The sequence below is a fragment of the Guillardia theta genome (assembly GCF_000315625.1).
Source record: "Guillardia theta CCMP2712 unplaced genomic scaffold GUITHscaffold_181, whole genome shotgun sequence".
Lineage (NCBI taxonomy): Eukaryota > Cryptophyceae > Pyrenomonadales > Geminigeraceae > Guillardia > Guillardia theta.
In genome coordinates this window covers 1-17,057 of record NW_005434495.1, presented here as the reverse complement: position 1 = coordinate 17,057, position 17,057 = coordinate 1, and the positions used below count along the sequence as shown (strand labels likewise).

The following is a 17,057-nucleotide window of genomic DNA, read 5'->3' as shown; positions in this document are numbered from 1 at the left end:
TCTTGTTCGTAAGATCACGATCTCAGAGAGTGCAGGCGAGCGAGAAGCAGAGAGCGAGGAGGGAAAGACTTGGTGCTAGTCCTTTGCTCTAGCCAGTTAGTAGCTTTTCCCCCACAAGATATGGCAAGTCGCCGGTTGATCGCAGGCAAAGCATCTAGTGCCCTCAGCCACTTCGTCTTGCTGGGAGGGTATGCATAGCGCCTTCAAGCTCCCCAGCATTGCGTCTGTTTCCTGCTCCTCCTCATGGCTTGGAGAGCCTCGCGCTGGCCCCTTGCTCTTCTCAACCACAGCCTCCTCACAAGCCTCTCGGTTGCAGGAAGGAGCAACAGCCATCATTCCCTTGCCGATCGCTTCCATGAACTCCTCCAATCCCGTGACTTTCCTCGTTTGCTCCTCTTGGACCCTGAGCGCGCTCTCGTACAGGCTCTGTTGGATGTCCTGTAGTATTTTCTCCACCTGCTCCCCCAGCTGCTCTACCGACACGTCGAACTTGGCTCTGTTGTCTCGTCGCACCAGACGAACTGATCCTGCCTGCATGTCCTTGGGCCCATACTCGAGCCGCAAAGGCACCCCCTTCATTTCCCAGTGATTGTACTTCCAACCAGGGGTGCGAGACGACGAGTCGTCGATGACGGTCCTCACGCTCCTGCTCTTGAGCTCCTCCTCCATCCTCACCAGGTCTGACTTCATCTGCTCCGCATTGCAGTCTTCCTGCATGATCGGGATTAGCACTACCTGCACTGGCGCCACTCGGGGAGGGATGACCAGCCCCTGGTCGTCGCCATGCAGCATGATCATGATGCCGAGGCTTCTTGTTGTGAATCCCCAGCAGTTCTGCCACACTTGACACTTCTGGCTGCTCTCGTTCTCAAACTCAATCTTGAAGATCTTGGCGAAATTCTGCCCGAGGCCATGGGAGGTGGCGGCCTGGATTCCTCGGCCGGTCGCGGGTATGAACGCCTCGGTCGACATGGTGTAGTCTGCTCCTGCGAACTTCTCCCTCCTCGTCTTCTCCCCCTTGATCACAGGGACGGCGAGAAGATCTTTGTACACGTCAGCATACATGTCCAGCACCTCCAGCACTTCTGCTCGGGCTGCTTCCTCTTTCTCGTGCGCCGTGTGCCCCTCCTGCCATAGGAATTCGCGAGTGCGCAGGAAAGGGGTGGGGTGCTTGAACTCCCAGCGGATGACGTTGCACCACTGGTTGATCTTGAGAGGGAGGTCCCGATGGGACCGGATCCACTTGCTCATGTACGGGTAGATCACTGTCTCGCTGGTGGGGCGGATCGCGATTGGGCTCGTGAGGTTGGAGGACCCGCTTCTCGTCACCCAGGCAACCTCCGGGGTGAAGCCTTCGACATGCTCTTTCTCGGCATTGAGAGCTCCCTCAGAGACGAACAAGGGGAAGTAGCAGTTCTTCACGCCCATGCTCTTGATCCGCTTGTCCAGGTCTTGCTGCACCACCTCCCACATCGAGAACGCCCATGGCCTGAGGATGTAGCAGCCGCTGATGTCGTAGTAATCTATCAGCTCAGCCTTGAGAAGGACTTCTGAATACCAAGAAGAGAAGTTCTCTGCCTTCCTATGCATCATGCTCCCTCCCTTAGCATTCTTCTTCGCTCCTCCCCCGCCACGAAGGGGCAGTAGGAGACTCTTGCTCTGACGTCTCGACCAAGGCCTGTAGCCGGCTCTCTCCCTGACGCCTGACTCTGCACGTCCTCCTCTGCTGCTACTGCTGCTTCCTACCGCCATCAACCCCAACAACAGCGCAACGGCCCGCATCCCGTGCATGCTGCAGTTCCTCCCGTCCCTGGCCGTGGAAGTTTGCGATCGGATGATTAGGTAGAAATATTACTGCCCTTACTACTTCACTAGATACTCAAATGCGCAGGCCCACACAGTCACTCGATATACCCGGCCCGGCCCGGGCCTCGGAAACTGCGGCTCAGTAGCCTAGGAGTGTCGGTCGAGTCCGGGCTGGCTCACAGAGTCCGATGATCGGCGTGGGCCGGGAGCTCAGCGACCTCCACCGCCCAAGCGGATTGTACTGAGGATAGTCGGAGGACTCCCGGACCAGCGCTGGTCTCCGAGGCTCGATGCAAGGAGACAGAGATTTATCTCTATGAGTGACTCGCGGCTGCGCGGAGGTTTTGGAGAAGCACGCTTTCAGATTGATCTATGCCAGGGCCCGCCTGGAACGGGGAGGACGACGACGCAAGCCTTCCGAAGTTGTGCTTTCTCGACATGAGGGGTAAGAAGGGTCTGGTTACCGGGTCGGAGGAGGAGCAGGCTATGGGGGAGCCGAGGCTGGGCTGAGGAGGCGAGGGAAGGTGCAGCTAGGAGCTGGTGAGTTGCAGGGGGGCATCGACGATGCGCGGGGATGACATGGAGGGTAGCGCGGAGAGATTCGGAAGGGCAGCCTACTTGATCTTTGACACTGTCAAGGTGAGTACCAGCGGCTGGCACTGCCGCGTGTGCGGCAAGCTGTCGGGGTAGTGAGGACGCTCTGTGCTTGTAATCTTGAAAGGATGGTTGAGTAAGATGAGCAAACGCAGAGCTTGCTCCTCGAGGCAGGCCCGGTAACTTTGTCCCCAGGGGGCCTGTCAATCTCCTACATGCTATAGCTCTGGGCTGGAGCTCCCCGCAGCTGGCTTCTCCGAGCTCGGAGTTGTCTTCACGGTTTCTTGGATTACGAGGAAATATCTCCGTACAGGGTCTTCGGGCTTAGCTGCGGCAGTTTCGTCGCCGTCAACGGCAGTCTCGGTCTCGGTTCATAGTGCTGATCAAGTCGACGTCAAGACCAAGCTCAGGCCGCGTCTCGAGGAAGCATGGAAGTGCTGTGCGGACGAGGTAACACATTGATCACCCGAGCGGAGCGAGCAATGTTGGGCACTGCCGGGCCGCAGCTGCCCGGCTCCCGGGCGCGGTGGTCCGATCACACCCCGATCACATACCGTAGTGGTACTGATGCCGCTACTTGGGTGTGAGCGACCGCCCGGTCCATCATGGCCCCATGACCGCCCGGCAACGGATGATACATGACATGCTTTATCGCAACATGAAAACAAAAACAACATGAAGCTCACCATAGACATACGGAAAATTAAGTTGGACCCAGCGAACCAGCAACAGGTCAGTCCATTCTCAGGGCCAGTCGGTGGCTGCGCTGGAAGATAGTGATTCCATACAGTTCAGCTGACTGGGACCCCTCAATACTTGAGATCCGCGCAAGCGAGAAATCGTCGGAATCCTTCAGCTACGTCCTCCTTCTTCAGGGGGAAGAAACTGCTGATCTCAGCGGCAGAGAGAGAGGAAGGGTCCTTAGGAATTCCGCAGCTCCTGAAGAAGTTCAGCTCTGCGTCCGACCGAGCCTCTGGAAACTCGAAAACTTCGTTCCAAGTGGGGCGATCGTTGTTCATGATGCACCGAGACCGACGGAAAGACACGCGCTGGCTGCTGTCCGCCTGCTCCAGAGCCTCGACGATGAGGAAGGGATCGCTGTGATTCACAGACGAGTCGAGCATCCCACGCATCCTGTCCTCGTTTGGAATGACGTTGATGCCTCCAATCGTGACCAGCCATCCGGATGCAAACCTGCTGCCCTTGCCCGCCACAGGCGGGTATGTTCTCTTCTCGATCTTGACCGAGATCTTGGACTGCTCGCCTTTCACGGTCAGGAGCTTCTTTCCTGTGACGAGCGGGACCTCAATCATTCCGCCTGTCTCCTTCATGCTGATCACGCATTCTCCAATCGCGTCGTCGTTGGACATCGCGTCGTAATCGCTCACAACAATCCGAAGATGTTGCAATGCCGTAGACGTGTATCTGTTTTGATAGATCCTTGCAAGCTCGTAGTACAGACGATATATCCCAGCTTTGTAATGAGACCAAAATTCTCTCCGGTCTTGCTGATCCTTCTGGCTAAGGGCGTTGAACTCACTCTCCTGAATACCTCGTCAACATCGGAACAGAGTAATCAACTAGTGGACAGAGAGAGTCTTTGCTAGAAGCATGCAGCTCGATTCACCTGAAGGAGCTCGCTACGTCCCCAATCAAAGATGTTGACGATGACTTTTATCATCTCCCTCAGACCAGATTCATCTCTGGTCGGGAGTTGGAACACGTCAAAACCCAGCGCCACCGACGATCCGATCCATTTCTGAGGGACCGGGACCTGCTCGAAATACCTGCAGAGGTCTGACATCTGTTTCAAGATGTTCCGCAAGACTGCCTCGGCAAATTCTTCTCGAGACAGCGTGACCTCAATCGATCTCTGCAACACAACAGCGATCAGCTTCACGCGCCAACATGAGGTAGAAGCATCGACAACCTCTTCCACGTCGGCCAGGTCAAGGAGAAAGTTGAGGAACTTCTCTGCCGAGAGCCGTTGGAACTGCAGGCGTCTGATTTTCTTCTTCTCCTTCTCAGGAGAGCTCGTCTTGCCCATCTCAAGGGAGGGATCAAGCGTTTCCAGAGACGAAGGCATGGAGTCAAACCCTTCCAAACGGTATCCTTCTTTCCCGCTGTTGGTGATGTCATCCACGATGTTGTTCCTGAAAGCCGCCGTCTTCGACTTTCCCATCCAGTCGGCATCTGCCGTGTACTTCCCGATCTTGACATCCTGCATGCGCAGTTTCTTCATCCTGTGGTGGAGGTTGTGCAGGATCAGGAGCTTCTTTGTTCCGAGGTCCTCGCTGCCATCGCTGCTGGTGCAAGGGAGGTCTTGAACTCCGAGTGATTCAAAGGTGTAACTGCAACATGGTGAGATCATGTCAGAGAGCAAGCAGAGCATCTCCACACCTCAACACTCCCCAGCCCGGCTGGTCCTTCATTGCCTGAGCTTTCTCGTAGAACCCGACCTCATCGACAGCATGCGATATGTCTTTGCCGATCCAGCGGGATCTTTCGCCATCTTTCGTTTCCTTTCCATCAAGGACTTCGAAGAGGCTTGCCGTCCCTCCGCTCACTCCCATGGCCCTTCCCTTCATTCCGCTCATCGAGGATAAGGCAGTAAAAAACATTAGTCACCCGGTACAGCATGTATCCGTCATACCTTGCTCCTGAATCCTTATACCAGGACCGGGCCGGGCCGCCACGGCCGGGGCCCGGGCCTGGCCCGATCATGGCATGCCGGGCCGCGTTGCCGCGGCCTCAGTTGAACGGTTCGGTGAAGTTTCAGCCAGTCAGTGGTAGTAAACGGTAGTGTGTGTGCCGTTAAGTGATCGCTGTCTTTTCTCTTCTCGCCGTTTGGCCTGTGCGACAGTGTCAGGGTCAAGCCTCCTCGACTATCCTGATTGTCCTCGTACTGATTTTTCACTTAACTTTGAGTAAAGTGTGTAATGGTTTAGGTGCAGATGCTGCATTGTGAACGGCCCGGGCCACAGGCGCGCCCGGTACTACGGTACGTAGCCGGCCCGGCCGGGCCCCGGCGGCGAGTCAACTTATTTTTACTAGGTTGCAAGACGGGATTCCCATCGGACATTTATCGGGACGCGCCATGGTGTGTCGGGCGGTCCTTATGCTGCTGCTGCTTGCGATGATGCATGTAGAGCTGAGAGGAGGAGAGGAGGAGAGGGCTGTGAAAGACGAGCTAGAAGAGGACTGGCCTATCCTCCTGCTGCTGCGACAAAATGCTGCTTCCTCGGGGAGAGCGAGGGCTGCGAAAGAGCACGAATCGAGAAGCGGGGAAGCAAGACGAGGAGATATTGTCATGGAGGAGCCAAGAGTTTGGGGAGAGGAGATAGTGCCGAACGAGGAGCGAACGAGACATGGTCAGTGGACAAGAGCAGGATATGCCATGCTTCAGAACAAGCTAGACGAGCGCAAGGGTGATGGAAACGTCAAAGTTGCCAAGATGTTTCGAGATGCGATGAAGTTGAAGGAAAACGGTCGATGGGACGAAGCCATCGATCTGCTTCAAACATGTCAGGCAGAGGAGGCAGGGGAAGAGGAGTACATTTCCTGCGCTTTGGGCATGATATTCAGCGAAAGGGGGAGAAACGAAGAAGCAATGGCAGCATTGAAGAAGTCGCTGGCAATCGAACCTGATTGTCCTGTCTTGCATTACAACTATGGTATTGCCTTGAAGGTGAAGCATCACTGGTGTTGTCTTGTCAGTGAGAGATGTGATATGATAGGATACTGACTTGAACGAAGCTATCAAACAGGTGATACTCTGTGCTTGTGGATTGTGGTTGTCCTGTTGTGATTACTGACCGTCGCTCATTTTGCTCCACAACAAACTTCACAGCTTGAGATCTCTGCAAAGCTCAATCCTTCACCTGAGGCCTTCGGTGCTTTGTGCTCTGCAAAGATGGAGAAAGATCCAAAGGTACTTGGTTGTGTCCGGAAGTCTACCCCATGAGTCCGTTTCTTTCAAGTCGTCCCTGTTATGTTTCAAAGAAGCAGTCAGGTTTAAAGCTCTTCCACCTTTCTTGCATTATTACTCTCGTTACCCTCTCTTCCTCTTTCTTCTGTTTCCTCTGCCTCTGTACTACCTTCTACCTCCTCCCTCCCCACTCCTCGTTCCCCGTCCTCTTCCTTGTCCTGCTCCTTCACTATCTGGTCCCTCTCGTCCCACCTTCCTCTCTCCCACCTTCCTCTCTCCATCCTCCTCCTCCTCCTCCTCCTCCTCCTCCTCCTCCTCTTCCTATCTGCTTCTTCTTTATCTCTTCCATGCCATCATCTCTTTTCTCACTTGTCCTCTAACTCGCAAACATGTCAGGAGGCTTCCACGAAGTGCTGAGCTGAGGGTGACGTTTGGAGAGACAATGATGGAGATGGGGAGAGAAGTAAGATCTTTCTCCCCTGATCGACGTGAAGTCTTGACAAGCTTCAAGGACATGGCAATCAGTATGTTCATAGAGGCGGAGAAGATCAAACCAGGCAAACTGGCAGATGTTCCATAGCGGTCTCTTGCTAAGATGTCCATGTTGTCAGGGTGGGCGGAGGCAGTTGCTAGACAAGGGGATTGTTATCGTGCCATGTTGAGGTATATCAGACTCCTGAGTGCTCCATCGTTTTCACCTCCTCCCCACAGACATGCTGAGGCCCTTGAATGCTATCGCAGAGCGGTTACTCCCTGTCCTGTCTTGCTTCCTGCCTCCTGCCTTTCTTGTTCTTCCTTACCTGCTTGCTCTCCTTTTCCCTCTCCTTCCCTTGTCGTTCTTTGCTGCTTGCTTCCTCCCTAGTTTCTGCGCCTATCTATTCCCCCTCCGCATCCCGCTCCCTCCACACTCCCTCCTCTCTTTCTCACTCGTTCCTTCGTTCCCGCCAGGTGAAGCTCAACCCTCGACTAGCAAGCTCATGGCTCGCAATTGCAGAGGTCAAGGCTGAACTACAAGTCACGTGAGCTTTCATCTTCATCTCCTTCTTTCAGCCTCTCTGCTCCTTCGATTTCCTTTCCTGTTCCTCTCTGACTTGCCTTCTTCGCCTCTGTTCCTCACCTCGCTTTTCCTTCTCTTCGTACCCACTCTCTCTCTCCTCTCCCCCCATTCCTCCTGTTTTTGATTCCTCCCTCTCATGAAGTGTACGCCTCTCGCAGGAGCTCAAGAGGAGGGGGAGGCGAGCGAAGGGGAGGAAGCGAGAAAGAGCTGAGCAAGGCCGTCAAGGTTTGTTCTCTCCGCGAGCTGAACTTGACTGACGAACTTTAGGTTGAACTATGGAAGCTTTCCAATCAGGTTGACCTCCTGCTCCTGCTCCTGCTCCTGTCTTCTGCTCCTGCTCCTGTCTTCTGCTCCTGCTCCTGCTCCTGCTCTTGTCTTCTGCTCCTGTCTTCTGCTCCTGCTCCCTCTTCCTGCTCCATCCTGCTCCATCCTGCTCCATCCTCCTCCTCCTCCTCCTTCAACCTCCTCCTACTCCCTATGGAAAGGAAGTGTGCTTTCATATTGCCTCTTGTCCTCTCAGTCTCTCACTCTTCTCTCATCTCCTCTCCCTGCAGCTACCTCTGCACTATTTCCCCGAGCTGGAAGCCAGCCCATGGCTGGAGGAGGAGAAGTTCGCCTGGAGGGAGCGACTGCTGCTGTCCTACCGCAGCATGAAGGAGGAGGTGCTTTCCCGCCTGAGGAGAAACACCAAGGAAAGCTTCCTGCACCAGATCTACTCTTCGATCCCCAACTTCCGCACGTGTAGGAGGAGGAGCATCGATCGTTTTCTCCGAGCGGTAGGATCCGTCTGAATCCTCTTCCATCCTTCCATTCCTCCCTTCCTGCCTCCTTCCTCCGTCTATCCCTCCCTGCCTTCCTGCCTCCCTTCCTTCCCTGCTCCTTCCTGTCTCTCTTCTTCTTCAACCTTCTCCCATCCCGTTTTGATCTCCATTCCCCACCTCCACTTCCGACTCTCAGCAGAGTATATCCCACAGGACGGCTTCAAGGAGCTGGAGCTGTGGCGAGGAGGAGAGGAGCAGGCTTCCTGCTCTCTCTTTCCTCGAATCTGCTCGGTCATCGGGCAGATCCCCGAGGTTGTTCAACACCCTCAGGTCAATCTCCTTCCTTGACTTGCTCTCCGATGCCTCCATCCGCTCCTTGTCTTTGCGCCTCCTCCCTCCACCACCTCCCTCTCCTCCTTCCTCTTGTCAATCTCTCCCTCTCCTCCCTCTCCCTCGACCTCTTCTCTTCCTCAAGTCTCAATCTCCTCGCCACCTCCTTCTTTCCGCCTCCCTCTTCCCCTCCTGACGAGTCTCCAGTCTCGGGTCGCCTTATCTGTCCTCGAGCCTGGAGCAAGCACGTTCCCTCACTGGGGGAAGACGAATACAAGGATCACCGTCCTCTTCGGGTCAGGCATCCTGCTGTTGCCTCCTCCTCGTTGCTCCTCCTCCTCCTGCCCCTTCTGCATCTGCTCCAGCTCCAGCTCCTCCATCCTCCTCCTCCTCCTCATCTTCTCCACAGCCTCGTCTGTCCTGCGGGAACATGGATCCGAGTCGCGGATGAATCAAGAGAGGTAGGAGGAGGGAGAGGAGAGCAGAGGAGAGCTGAGCAGCAAGCAGTGCAAGGAGGGAGGACTTCTCTTCTACGACGACTCGTTCGAGCATGCGGTGAGGTAAGCGGGGGGGGGCGGCGATGTGACGGAGGTGCAGGAGTGGAACAACGGGAGCAAGAGGAGCCTTGTCCTCCTCTTCGATAGCTGGCATCCAGACCTTGATACAGAGGAGAAGGTAGGAGGAGGAGGAGGAGGAGATGGAGAGGGGGCAGGGAAGGAGAAGGAGGAAGAGGGAGGGAGGAGGAGGATGAGGAGGGGGAGAGGAGGGGAAGGAGGCGGGCGAGTCTTGAGCTGCTGACGATCTCGTTTGCTCTTGTAGAGGAAGCGCGCGATTTCTCATCCGTCATACTAGCATCGCCTCCCTACCACTGCTCCCCTACGGGCTCGTTGACCTGCTGCCGTCCACGTCGGAGGGAGGAAGCAGCAGATTTCTTGGAGAACCTGGCAGGTCATCAGAGCAAGCGCGAGGAGGACGAGAATGGCCCGAGCAGCACAGCGAAGGAGAGGAGGGGAACCAGACCGAGGGGGGAACAAGATCAGGAGGCGGGAAGAGCAAGAGGGGAAGAGCAACAGGAGCAGTAGTGATGAGAACCTTCCGGGATTGAAGGGCGACAAGTCAACACACTTGCTCTTCCCGTCGAGGATCAGCTCCGACATGGCGAGGCCTGTCACCTGCCGCCCTCCTGTCAGCCACGCACCTCCTCCCCAGCTCGAGCCCACCGGAGCCCACAAGATCCCCCAGCAGTTGTGCCCAGCTGCTATGAAGGCGTTCTGCGTGCCCGGAATCCGTCCGAGGTACGGCTTCGCATCGGGGGGACATGGACGCATACAGGCCTGAAGGACGATGAGGAAGCGCGAAGAGGAGTGGGGAAGGGGGGAGGAAGGAGGAGGAAGGGAGAGGAAGGGGGAGGAAGGGGGAGGAAAGGAGAGGAAGTGATAGAAGGGAGAGGAAGGGAGAGGAAGGGAGGGACCTGAGCGATATCTGCCTTCTTGCTTCCCAAGGAAGACATGGAGCCGAAGGATCTCTCAGCGGCGGCAACTCTGTAAATTTTGATCCGTTAGGGACAACGAGAAAGGAGGCGAACGAGGAGGAGAATGAGACAAGGGAGGCAAAGACATGGTGGAGGACAACGACAAGGACAACGACAAGGAGGAGGAGATGAAGGAGGGGGGAAGGAGGAGGAGGTGAAGGAGGGGGGGAAGGAGGAGGAGGTGAAGGAGGAGGAGCAAGACAGACAAGGAGGAGGTCACTTTGGAGAATAGAACATCAACTTCTTCCTACCTCGACGGGTCTGCTGTGATCTCCTCGGGGGAAACCTTCTTCAGGTCGTCGTTGTCGAGGTACTTGCTCCCTCCTGCCAGGAGCCTGTCAGGAGGAGGAAGGAGGAGTTGAAAGGTAGCCCATGTGGATGTGAAGGCGGAGGACAGGATGGTAGAGGAGAGAACAGAGGGAGAAGGTAGTCGTGTTTGGGTCGTGGTGGAGAATGAGCAAGAGCAAGGAGGAGGAAGAAGAGTGAAGGAGGAGGAGGAGGAGGAGGAGGAGCAGCAGCAGCAGGTGTGTCCGCAGCAGGTGTGTCGGCAGCAGCGGCAGCAGGTGTGAGAGGTTGTGGTGGTAGAAGCGGAGGAGGACGTTCGTTTGTCTACCGATCCCGCACAAGTAGATCTCGTTGGAGGCCCGGGGATAAACTTCAAGGTGACACCCGTTGGAATCTTCAGCGCAGAAGAGAGCGAAGGCATCCACGTTCTCCATAAGCACCAGCGTCAGAGCAGGAGCAGGAGCAGGAGCAGGAGCAGGAGCAGGAGCAGGAGCAGGAGCAGGAGCAGGAGCAGGAGCAGGAGCAGGAGCAGGTGGGAGCAAGAGGATAAGAAGGGAGCGGGGAGGAGGAGGAGGGAGGAGGAGGATAAGGAGAACAGTTGAGCTACCTCCTCGGACTTGTATACGATAGAAGTTGAGCGCACTCCTTGCATGGGAAGCGACAGGCCGGGGAACCAATCTGAGCAGAGATAAGTAAGGAGAACAGAGCAGGAAGCAGGGGAGCAAGGAAGGGAGAGATGAGGGATTCTGGGACCTTCGGCCATGCAGGACCAGGGTCCCATGGCGATGACGCAGCAGTCTGTCTCGATTGCCTTATCTCCGACTCTCACAGCCTTCACTTCATCTCCTTCCATCTCGATCCCGTCCACCTTTCCCTTCACCACCTTCGCTCCCTTGGAAACAGCTGGAAATCTCATCAACAATGCCTCCTGCGCGTTCCCTTCCTCTTCCTCTTCCCCTTCCTCTTCCTCTTCCCAATCCTCTCATACCCGACCATTGCTCCCCTATCTTGTCCTCTTTTCCCCTTTCCCGTCCCCTTTCTTTCTCCCCGTCCTCATCTCCTTCTCCCTTCCTCCCTTGCCTCTCCGTCCTTTCCATCCTCTCTTGACTCCTCCTGGTTTCCTCCCCATTGCAATTCTCCCGCCTCCGCCTCCTCCCCTCCTTCCTCTCTTACCGAAGTCCATCAGCGCAGTCGTGAGCTCGAACGGGTTCGTCTGAGCCGTCTCGTCATCCATCAGCGATGCCTTGGCAACGTTCTTGTCCAGCCAGGAAGGAGCCTTCCCGCTCGATACCGCTGCCTCCACCGTCTTGCTCCGAGATCCCGCCGCAACGCTGAGTGTGGGAAGCTTACGGTAGCCTTTGAGCTTCAGGTCCTTGGACAGCTGCTCGTGCAGGTCGAAGCTGACTTCATGGAGCTCTGCTGTGTCCCCGTTGCCCCAGCCTCGAGCAAGGAACCCTCCTGCCTTGCCGCTGGCGGCGCAGGCGATCTGCGGGGGGAGGGTGCGGGATGAGGGAGGAGCGGAGGAGGAGACGAGCGTTTACCTCGCTTCGTTCGATGACGGTGGGAGCTACTCCTCGAAGGCTCAGGTAGTACGCTATCGCCGCACTTTGTATGCCTCCCCCGCAGATGACAACGTTCTTGGGCACTTTGGGCTCAGACATTCGCAAAGAGCTCGTACCTCCTCTCAAGCCGATGCAGCGAGGACCGTTCGAGGCGAGCTGGGGGTTTGTATACAAGAAGCCACACGCTGATGCACACAAGCTGAGAATGACAGTGAGGATGATGGAAACGCTGCTGCTCCTCTCCTCTCCTCCCCTCCCCTCTATTCTCTTATGCTCCCCTCCCCTCCCTTCCCGCTGATTTCTTCTCTTTTGCTCTCCTCTCTCCTCGCCTGTGCTATGCTGTGCGACTCTTCCCCCCCCCCCGCTCCCTCCTGTATCCTCCTCGTCCTCGTCCTCGTCCTCGTCCTCGTCCTCGTCCTCCCCCTCCCCCTCCCCCTCCCTTCCTCCCCTCCATCACCTCAGCAGCAGCACCGCTCGCATGGACCTCGGAAATCTCGACAGAACGATCCCTTAAAAAGGCAGACTACCCCTCCAGTATACCACAAAACCACCCCCATCTTGTCTAGAACGGACAATGAGGCCATAGAAGAGACAGGAGGGGACACGACGTAACAGGATGAGAAGGGGGCGAGGAGGAGGAGGACGAGAGCATGGCAGAGAGCGGAGAGAGAGAGAGAGAGAGAGAGAGAGAGCAGAGGAGAAGAGCATGAGGAGGGCAGGGGATCGGACGTAAAGGAGGAAGTCAGCTGCTGAGATCCATGGCAGGTCGACCGCCATGCTCACGTCCTCCTCTATCAGCGAATATCGCGCATGGCGCAAGGTGAGCGACCAGTGGGGGTTCTGGAGCGAAGCTGCGTGACGGCGAGACACAGTCGCTCAAGCTGAAAGACGGAGAGCTAGTAGGCTTCTTCCCGACAATGGGAGCTCTCCACGAAGGACACTTGGTACGTGCGACACTTGCAGCAGCCGTTGATAGTTTGACGCATCTTGCGACAGGATCTGTGCAGAGCGGCGAAGGAGAAGTGTGCCGTCGTCGTCTCGAGCATCTTCGTCAACCCAGCTCAGTTCGCCCCGCATGAGGATCTCGACAAGTATCCACGGCAGCAGGAGGAGGACCTCAAGAAGTTGAGGGAGCTGGGAGTAGACATGGTATTCCTTCCCAACAACGAGATCATGTATCCTCCTGGCTACGACACGTGGGTGCAGGCAGACGTGGGGAGCGGGAGGAACGAAGGAGCTGTAAGACCGCACTTCTTCCGGGGGGTAGCGACGGTCTGCACCAAGTTGTTCAACATCGTCCAGCCAGACATGGTGTTCTTCGGGCAGAAAGATGCTCAGCAGTGTGTGGTCATACAGCACATTGTGAGGGATCTCAACATGGACATCGAAGTCGTCATAGTGCCCACAAGGCGGGAAGCTGACGGTCTTGCCATGTCAAGGTCAGGCAGCGCCACGTCACACGCTGCTGTTCTGTGACTATCGCCTCAGCCGCAACCAGTACCTCACGGGTGAGATGCGCGCAAAGGCTCCTGTGGTATACAAGGCTCTCTGCAAGGCGAAGGTGAGGAGAGGTGAGGAGGACGATGATGTAGTGATGAGAAGCAGGAGATGATAGAAGCTTCCAAGGAAAGAAATGCCGACAAAGTCCGAGAAGGGATGAAGGAGGTTGTTTCATGCGAGAGCAGAGCCGGGTAGATCGCTCATGGTGTGCTTGTTGAGCAGGTGCTCAGTCAGGAGCCTCTCGTCCAGATACAGTACGCGAGCGTTCTGAGCACTGACACTCTGCTCGAGGTGGCGCATCTGCGGATGAGGAGGAGGAAGCGCCGGACTGAATTCCTTGCAGGTTGAAGAGGTCGAGAGCAAAGTTCTCATCGCCATTGCTGTCATGCTTGGAAGCACAAGATTGATCGACAACATGATTGTACATTCCGGGTAGCGAGCAATGAAATGATCAAAAACCCTCCAATCTCCGTGCTCGAAGTTGAGAGAGCCATGGCTGAGATTCGCAGCACCTGCTAATCGTCTGCAAACAGCACCTGCACGTCTCCTGACAAGCTTCCTTGCAAGAACTCGACGGTGCCGTATCGGAGGTGCTGTGGGCCTGTGAACCGAACAACTACCTGAGGCAGTGACGGCAGTCAGTCGGTTGAGAACACCAACGGCTGCAACCTGTTTCCTGCCCTCGTCAACGGACACAACTTCCACCTTCGCCTCCAGCTGCTCCAGTACAGGGACCAGCCCTTTAAGAGCGCCCTCGACTCCTTCCCTGCTCCAGAGCTTTTTCGCTTCCACTCCTGAGCTCCCTGCGCCGCCACCCGCGCCCGGGAAGAGGTCCAGGGGCAAGACAGCGTACTGACGGAACTTGCCATCAGGAAGGGTGGGGTTGAAGTAGACTCCTCTATAAGATCCATCATAGCCTGCGAGGGATCAACGTTACCAGCAAACCTCCTCCATCCATACCGTTGAGCGTCGCGTCTCCCGCCGAAAGGATCTCTCCCCCCGTGCTGCTGTACTTGATGTAGACTGCTCCGAAGTCGGACATGTCCAGCGCCACCCCGTCCTTGTCCATCCCGTGCAGCCTCCCCCTCGGCAGCTCCAGGGCACTCACCCACGCCTTCAGCGCCCCCACTCCCTCCTCTGCGCTCTCGGCACAGAACCCCATCATGACGCGCTCGGAGGCCCCACACAGGGACAGCACAGACTGCCGCAGCCCTTCCCTATCCTCATACGCCCTCGCCCACCTGCATCATGAGGTGAGGATGGAGAGAAGCAGAGGAGGTCCTACTTGAGAGCTGAAGTTCCTCCTCCAAAGCCTTCCCCTCCCTCCCTCGCCGCCTGCTGCTGATCCCGGTCGAACGCTTCCAGCAACCTCTCACAATCTTCAAGCTTGCGTTGCGGTTGGCCGGAGGAGGAGGAGGCAGCGGTGAGCGTTTTCCTCCTTACATGCAGTAAGCACGAAGAGGTCGATAGCAATGGCTTGCCAGCAGAGGCTGGCGAACACAGGGGATAGGCATGAAGGAAGGGAAGGAGGAGGAGGAGCATGAATCGAAAAGAATGGAGGAGCTTACAGAGGAGGAGGAGGAGGAGGAGGAGGAGGAGGAGGAGGAGGAGGAGGAAGAGGGAGACACAGGGGGAGCGGCCTCGGGCATTGTTGGCAGATTGTGGGCACCAAAGCTAGCTCTGAGGCGGGTTCGCCATGGCATAAGTGGCACTGACACCTTGAGCTTCTCCCCCACCCCCCCTCCCTCCCCCGTTCCTCGTTCGACTCTCGTCCTCCCTCTTCCTCCTCCCTCTCCCTTCTCTAGTCACCCTGACTTCCCTCTCCCCTCCTCCCTTCTTCCTTGCCGCTTCTCCCTCCCTTCCCCCTCCTTCCCTCTTTCGTCCGCCTTTCTCTCTTCCTCCTTCCCCATTGCTCCTGTCTCCTCTCTCTGATCCATCGCTCTACATCTCGCATTCTCATCTTCTCTCGCCATGGGGTCCGACGTCGAGGCAGGAGGACGAGACGCTCGTCCGCATGCTGTGGTGGTGGGAGCAGGTGAAGACATTCGCGTCGGTACCGCCCATGACCTCAACGACGCGCAGGGTTCGGCGGCATGTCGGCAGCGGCTCGTCTAGCATGCTGCGGATACAAGTAGCTCATGTTCAACCTGCGGGAGTTCTTGTGACTTTGCATGCTCCAGCGTGACGTGCGTCGAGAAGCATGCGACACCTGGCGGTCTGCTACGACCCCACTTTGCCGGCACTGACTGCGGGCCCTAGGAAGATGCACGGAGATCGTGAGAGAGGGTCACAGGTTCGATGTCGGTCCCAGCATCATCTTGGTATGCTCGTCCCTTGGCGGCACGTCCTGTGCTCACGTACGTGCAGGTGCCGTCAGCCTACTTCGAAGCCTTCGCGTCCATCGGAGATGACTTGGTGAGTCGTGAACAGAGAGAGACGGAGGAGGACGGAGGATGGACGACGACGACGAGGAGGAGGAGGATGGACGAGGAGGAGAAAGAGGATGGAGGGGGAGGAGGAGGAGGAGATATCATGGCAACAGGTTAATTCTGACGTGCTCGGTCATGATGGTAGAACAATCACGTGGAGCTGATGCGAGTTGATCCCACGTACACGGTGAGGGGAAGGAGATCAATGGAGATCAGAGCAGCTTGTTCCGAGTGATCAGCAAGTGAAGTCTTCTTGTCCCCCCAGATTCGCTTCTACGATGGGACGAAGCTCGAGCTCACCGGGGACCTTCAGGTGTTGTGGCAGAGACTTTGAGACGCCCTGTGCTGACGTCACCATGGCTGTAGCGGATGGAGACTCAGTTGGAGTCTATGGAGACGGGAAGCTTCAAGAGGTGGGGAGAGGAGACATGTGCTGACATCAGCTATGTGATGCTGCTTGTTTAAGTTTCCTGGGGCTCCTGCATCAGGGCCATGACAACCTGCACATGACTTTGGAAAACATCGCTCACAGGTATGCGGGAATTTGACGTGTTGTTGGGAGAAAGTCTCAGTGGTTGTCGCAGAAACTTTTATTCTTTGTTCGAGTTCTTCTCGCCGCTGAATGCTTTCCTTCTGCATAAGTGAGCTGTTCTTCCCGTGAAGTCGACAAGATGTGACTTGTTAACAAGGCTGAAAGTTCTGCGCAAGCACTACAACTACATCTCTCAAGTCTTCAAAGACTCGAGACTCCGATCGGCCTTCTCGTTCCAGGTCTGTTGAGGGACCGGAAGAGGCTAACTTGACTGTAATGTCAGGACATGTACATCGGCGTGAGCCCCTACGACGCCCCAGCCACCTTCTCTCTGCTGCAGTACACGGTCTGAGCTCCAGCTGGACTCGTAGCTGGACTGGTAGGGATTGACAATTCTGCGCAGGAATTCTGTGATGGGGTGTGGTACTGCCGAGGCGGGCTCTACAAGATCTCACAGGCGCTGGCGAAGGTCTTGCAGTCAAGAGTCACTTGCGTGTGGAAACTGAACATGTCATGATGAGATTGATGATGATCGACGTGCTTGTAGTATTGTGATAATGTCAGGAAGAAAATGATCATGACGACGATGACGACGATAATGATGACTTTCATGATGACTTTCATGAAGAAGAAGTTGAAAATGATGACGATGACAATGATGATGATGATGATGATTGATGATGATGATGATGATGATGACGATGACGATGACGATGACGATGAGATGACGATGATGATAGAT

At 56.1% G+C, this 17,057-nt stretch overlaps 8 protein-coding genes across 8 annotated transcripts; 4 read left to right on the top strand and 4 right to left on the bottom strand.

Moving 5' to 3' along the window:
- Positions 1–96: 96 nt before the first annotated feature.
- GUITHDRAFT_81499 (hypothetical protein) lies at positions 97–1,590 on the bottom strand (the record flags this gene model as incomplete). Its single annotated transcript, XM_005820317.1, has 2 exons — positions 97–237; positions 286–1,590. The coding sequence occupies 2 exons, from the start codon at positions 1,588–1,590 to the stop codon at positions 97–99; spliced, it is 1,446 nt and encodes a 481-aa protein (XP_005820374.1).
- Positions 1,591–2,370: 780 nt separating this feature from the next.
- On the top strand, positions 2,371–2,862 carry GUITHDRAFT_120397 (hypothetical protein; the record flags this gene model as incomplete). Its single annotated transcript, XM_005820316.1, has 2 exons — positions 2,371–2,445; positions 2,596–2,862. The coding sequence occupies 2 exons, from the start codon at positions 2,371–2,373 to the stop codon at positions 2,860–2,862; spliced, it is 342 nt and encodes a 113-aa protein (XP_005820373.1).
- Positions 2,863–3,033: 171 nt separating this feature from the next.
- On the bottom strand, positions 3,034–4,994 carry GUITHDRAFT_156049 (hypothetical protein). Its single transcript, XM_005820315.1, has 4 exons — positions 4,801–4,994; positions 4,331–4,751; positions 4,028–4,273; positions 3,034–3,944 (listed from the first exon to the last, which is right to left on the bottom strand). The coding sequence occupies exons 1-4, from the start codon at positions 4,986–4,988 to the stop codon at positions 3,210–3,212; spliced, it is 1,590 nt and encodes a 529-aa protein (XP_005820372.1). The 5' UTR covers positions 4,989–4,994; the 3' UTR covers positions 3,034–3,209.
- A 503-nt stretch (positions 4,995–5,497) lies between these two features.
- GUITHDRAFT_147935 (hypothetical protein) lies at positions 5,498–8,176 on the top strand (the record flags this gene model as incomplete). The annotated part of the gene is made up of 7 exons (XM_005820314.1): positions 5,498–6,088; positions 6,138–6,167; positions 6,251–6,331; positions 7,277–7,347; positions 7,544–7,610; positions 7,653–7,679; positions 7,940–8,176. The coding sequence occupies 7 exons, from the start codon at positions 5,498–5,500 to the stop codon at positions 8,174–8,176; spliced, it is 1,104 nt and encodes a 367-aa protein (XP_005820371.1).
- Positions 8,177–9,338: 1,162 nt separating this feature from the next.
- Positions 9,339–11,953, bottom strand: GUITHDRAFT_158911 (hypothetical protein; the record flags this gene model as incomplete). Its single annotated transcript, XM_005820313.1, has 10 exons — positions 9,339–9,417; positions 9,569–9,648; positions 9,697–9,810; positions 9,948–10,017; positions 10,259–10,331; positions 10,621–10,720; positions 10,900–10,970; positions 11,046–11,195; positions 11,466–11,778; positions 11,834–11,953. The coding sequence occupies 10 exons, from the start codon at positions 11,951–11,953 to the stop codon at positions 9,339–9,341; spliced, it is 1,170 nt and encodes a 389-aa protein (XP_005820370.1).
- Positions 11,954–12,629: 676 nt separating this feature from the next.
- Positions 12,630–13,790, top strand: GUITHDRAFT_147933 (hypothetical protein; the record flags this gene model as incomplete). The annotated part of the gene is made up of 7 exons (XM_005820312.1): positions 12,630–12,674; positions 12,727–12,798; positions 12,851–13,293; positions 13,343–13,415; positions 13,460–13,519; positions 13,577–13,645; positions 13,698–13,790. 7 exons carry the CDS (start codon positions 12,630–12,632, stop codon positions 13,788–13,790), a joined length of 855 nt encoding a protein of 284 aa, XP_005820369.1.
- A 392-nt stretch (positions 13,791–14,182) lies between these two features.
- Positions 14,183–14,519, bottom strand: GUITHDRAFT_62358 (hypothetical protein; the record flags this gene model as incomplete). Its single annotated transcript, XM_005820311.1, has 2 exons — positions 14,183–14,271; positions 14,315–14,519. Coding segments are annotated over 2 exons (294 nt in total), but the record flags the coding sequence as incomplete, so codon positions are not given.
- Positions 14,520–15,325: 806 nt separating this feature from the next.
- GUITHDRAFT_120391 (hypothetical protein) lies at positions 15,326–16,832 on the top strand (the record flags this gene model as incomplete). The annotated part of the gene is made up of 13 exons (XM_005820310.1): positions 15,326–15,389; positions 15,437–15,485; positions 15,535–15,569; positions 15,614–15,675; positions 15,722–15,769; positions 15,929–15,970; positions 16,049–16,096; positions 16,150–16,230; positions 16,272–16,315; positions 16,368–16,424; positions 16,473–16,554; positions 16,599–16,661; positions 16,719–16,832. The coding sequence occupies 13 exons, from the start codon at positions 15,326–15,328 to the stop codon at positions 16,830–16,832; spliced, it is 789 nt and encodes a 262-aa protein (XP_005820367.1).
- Between the last annotated feature and the right edge of the window lie 225 nt (positions 16,833–17,057).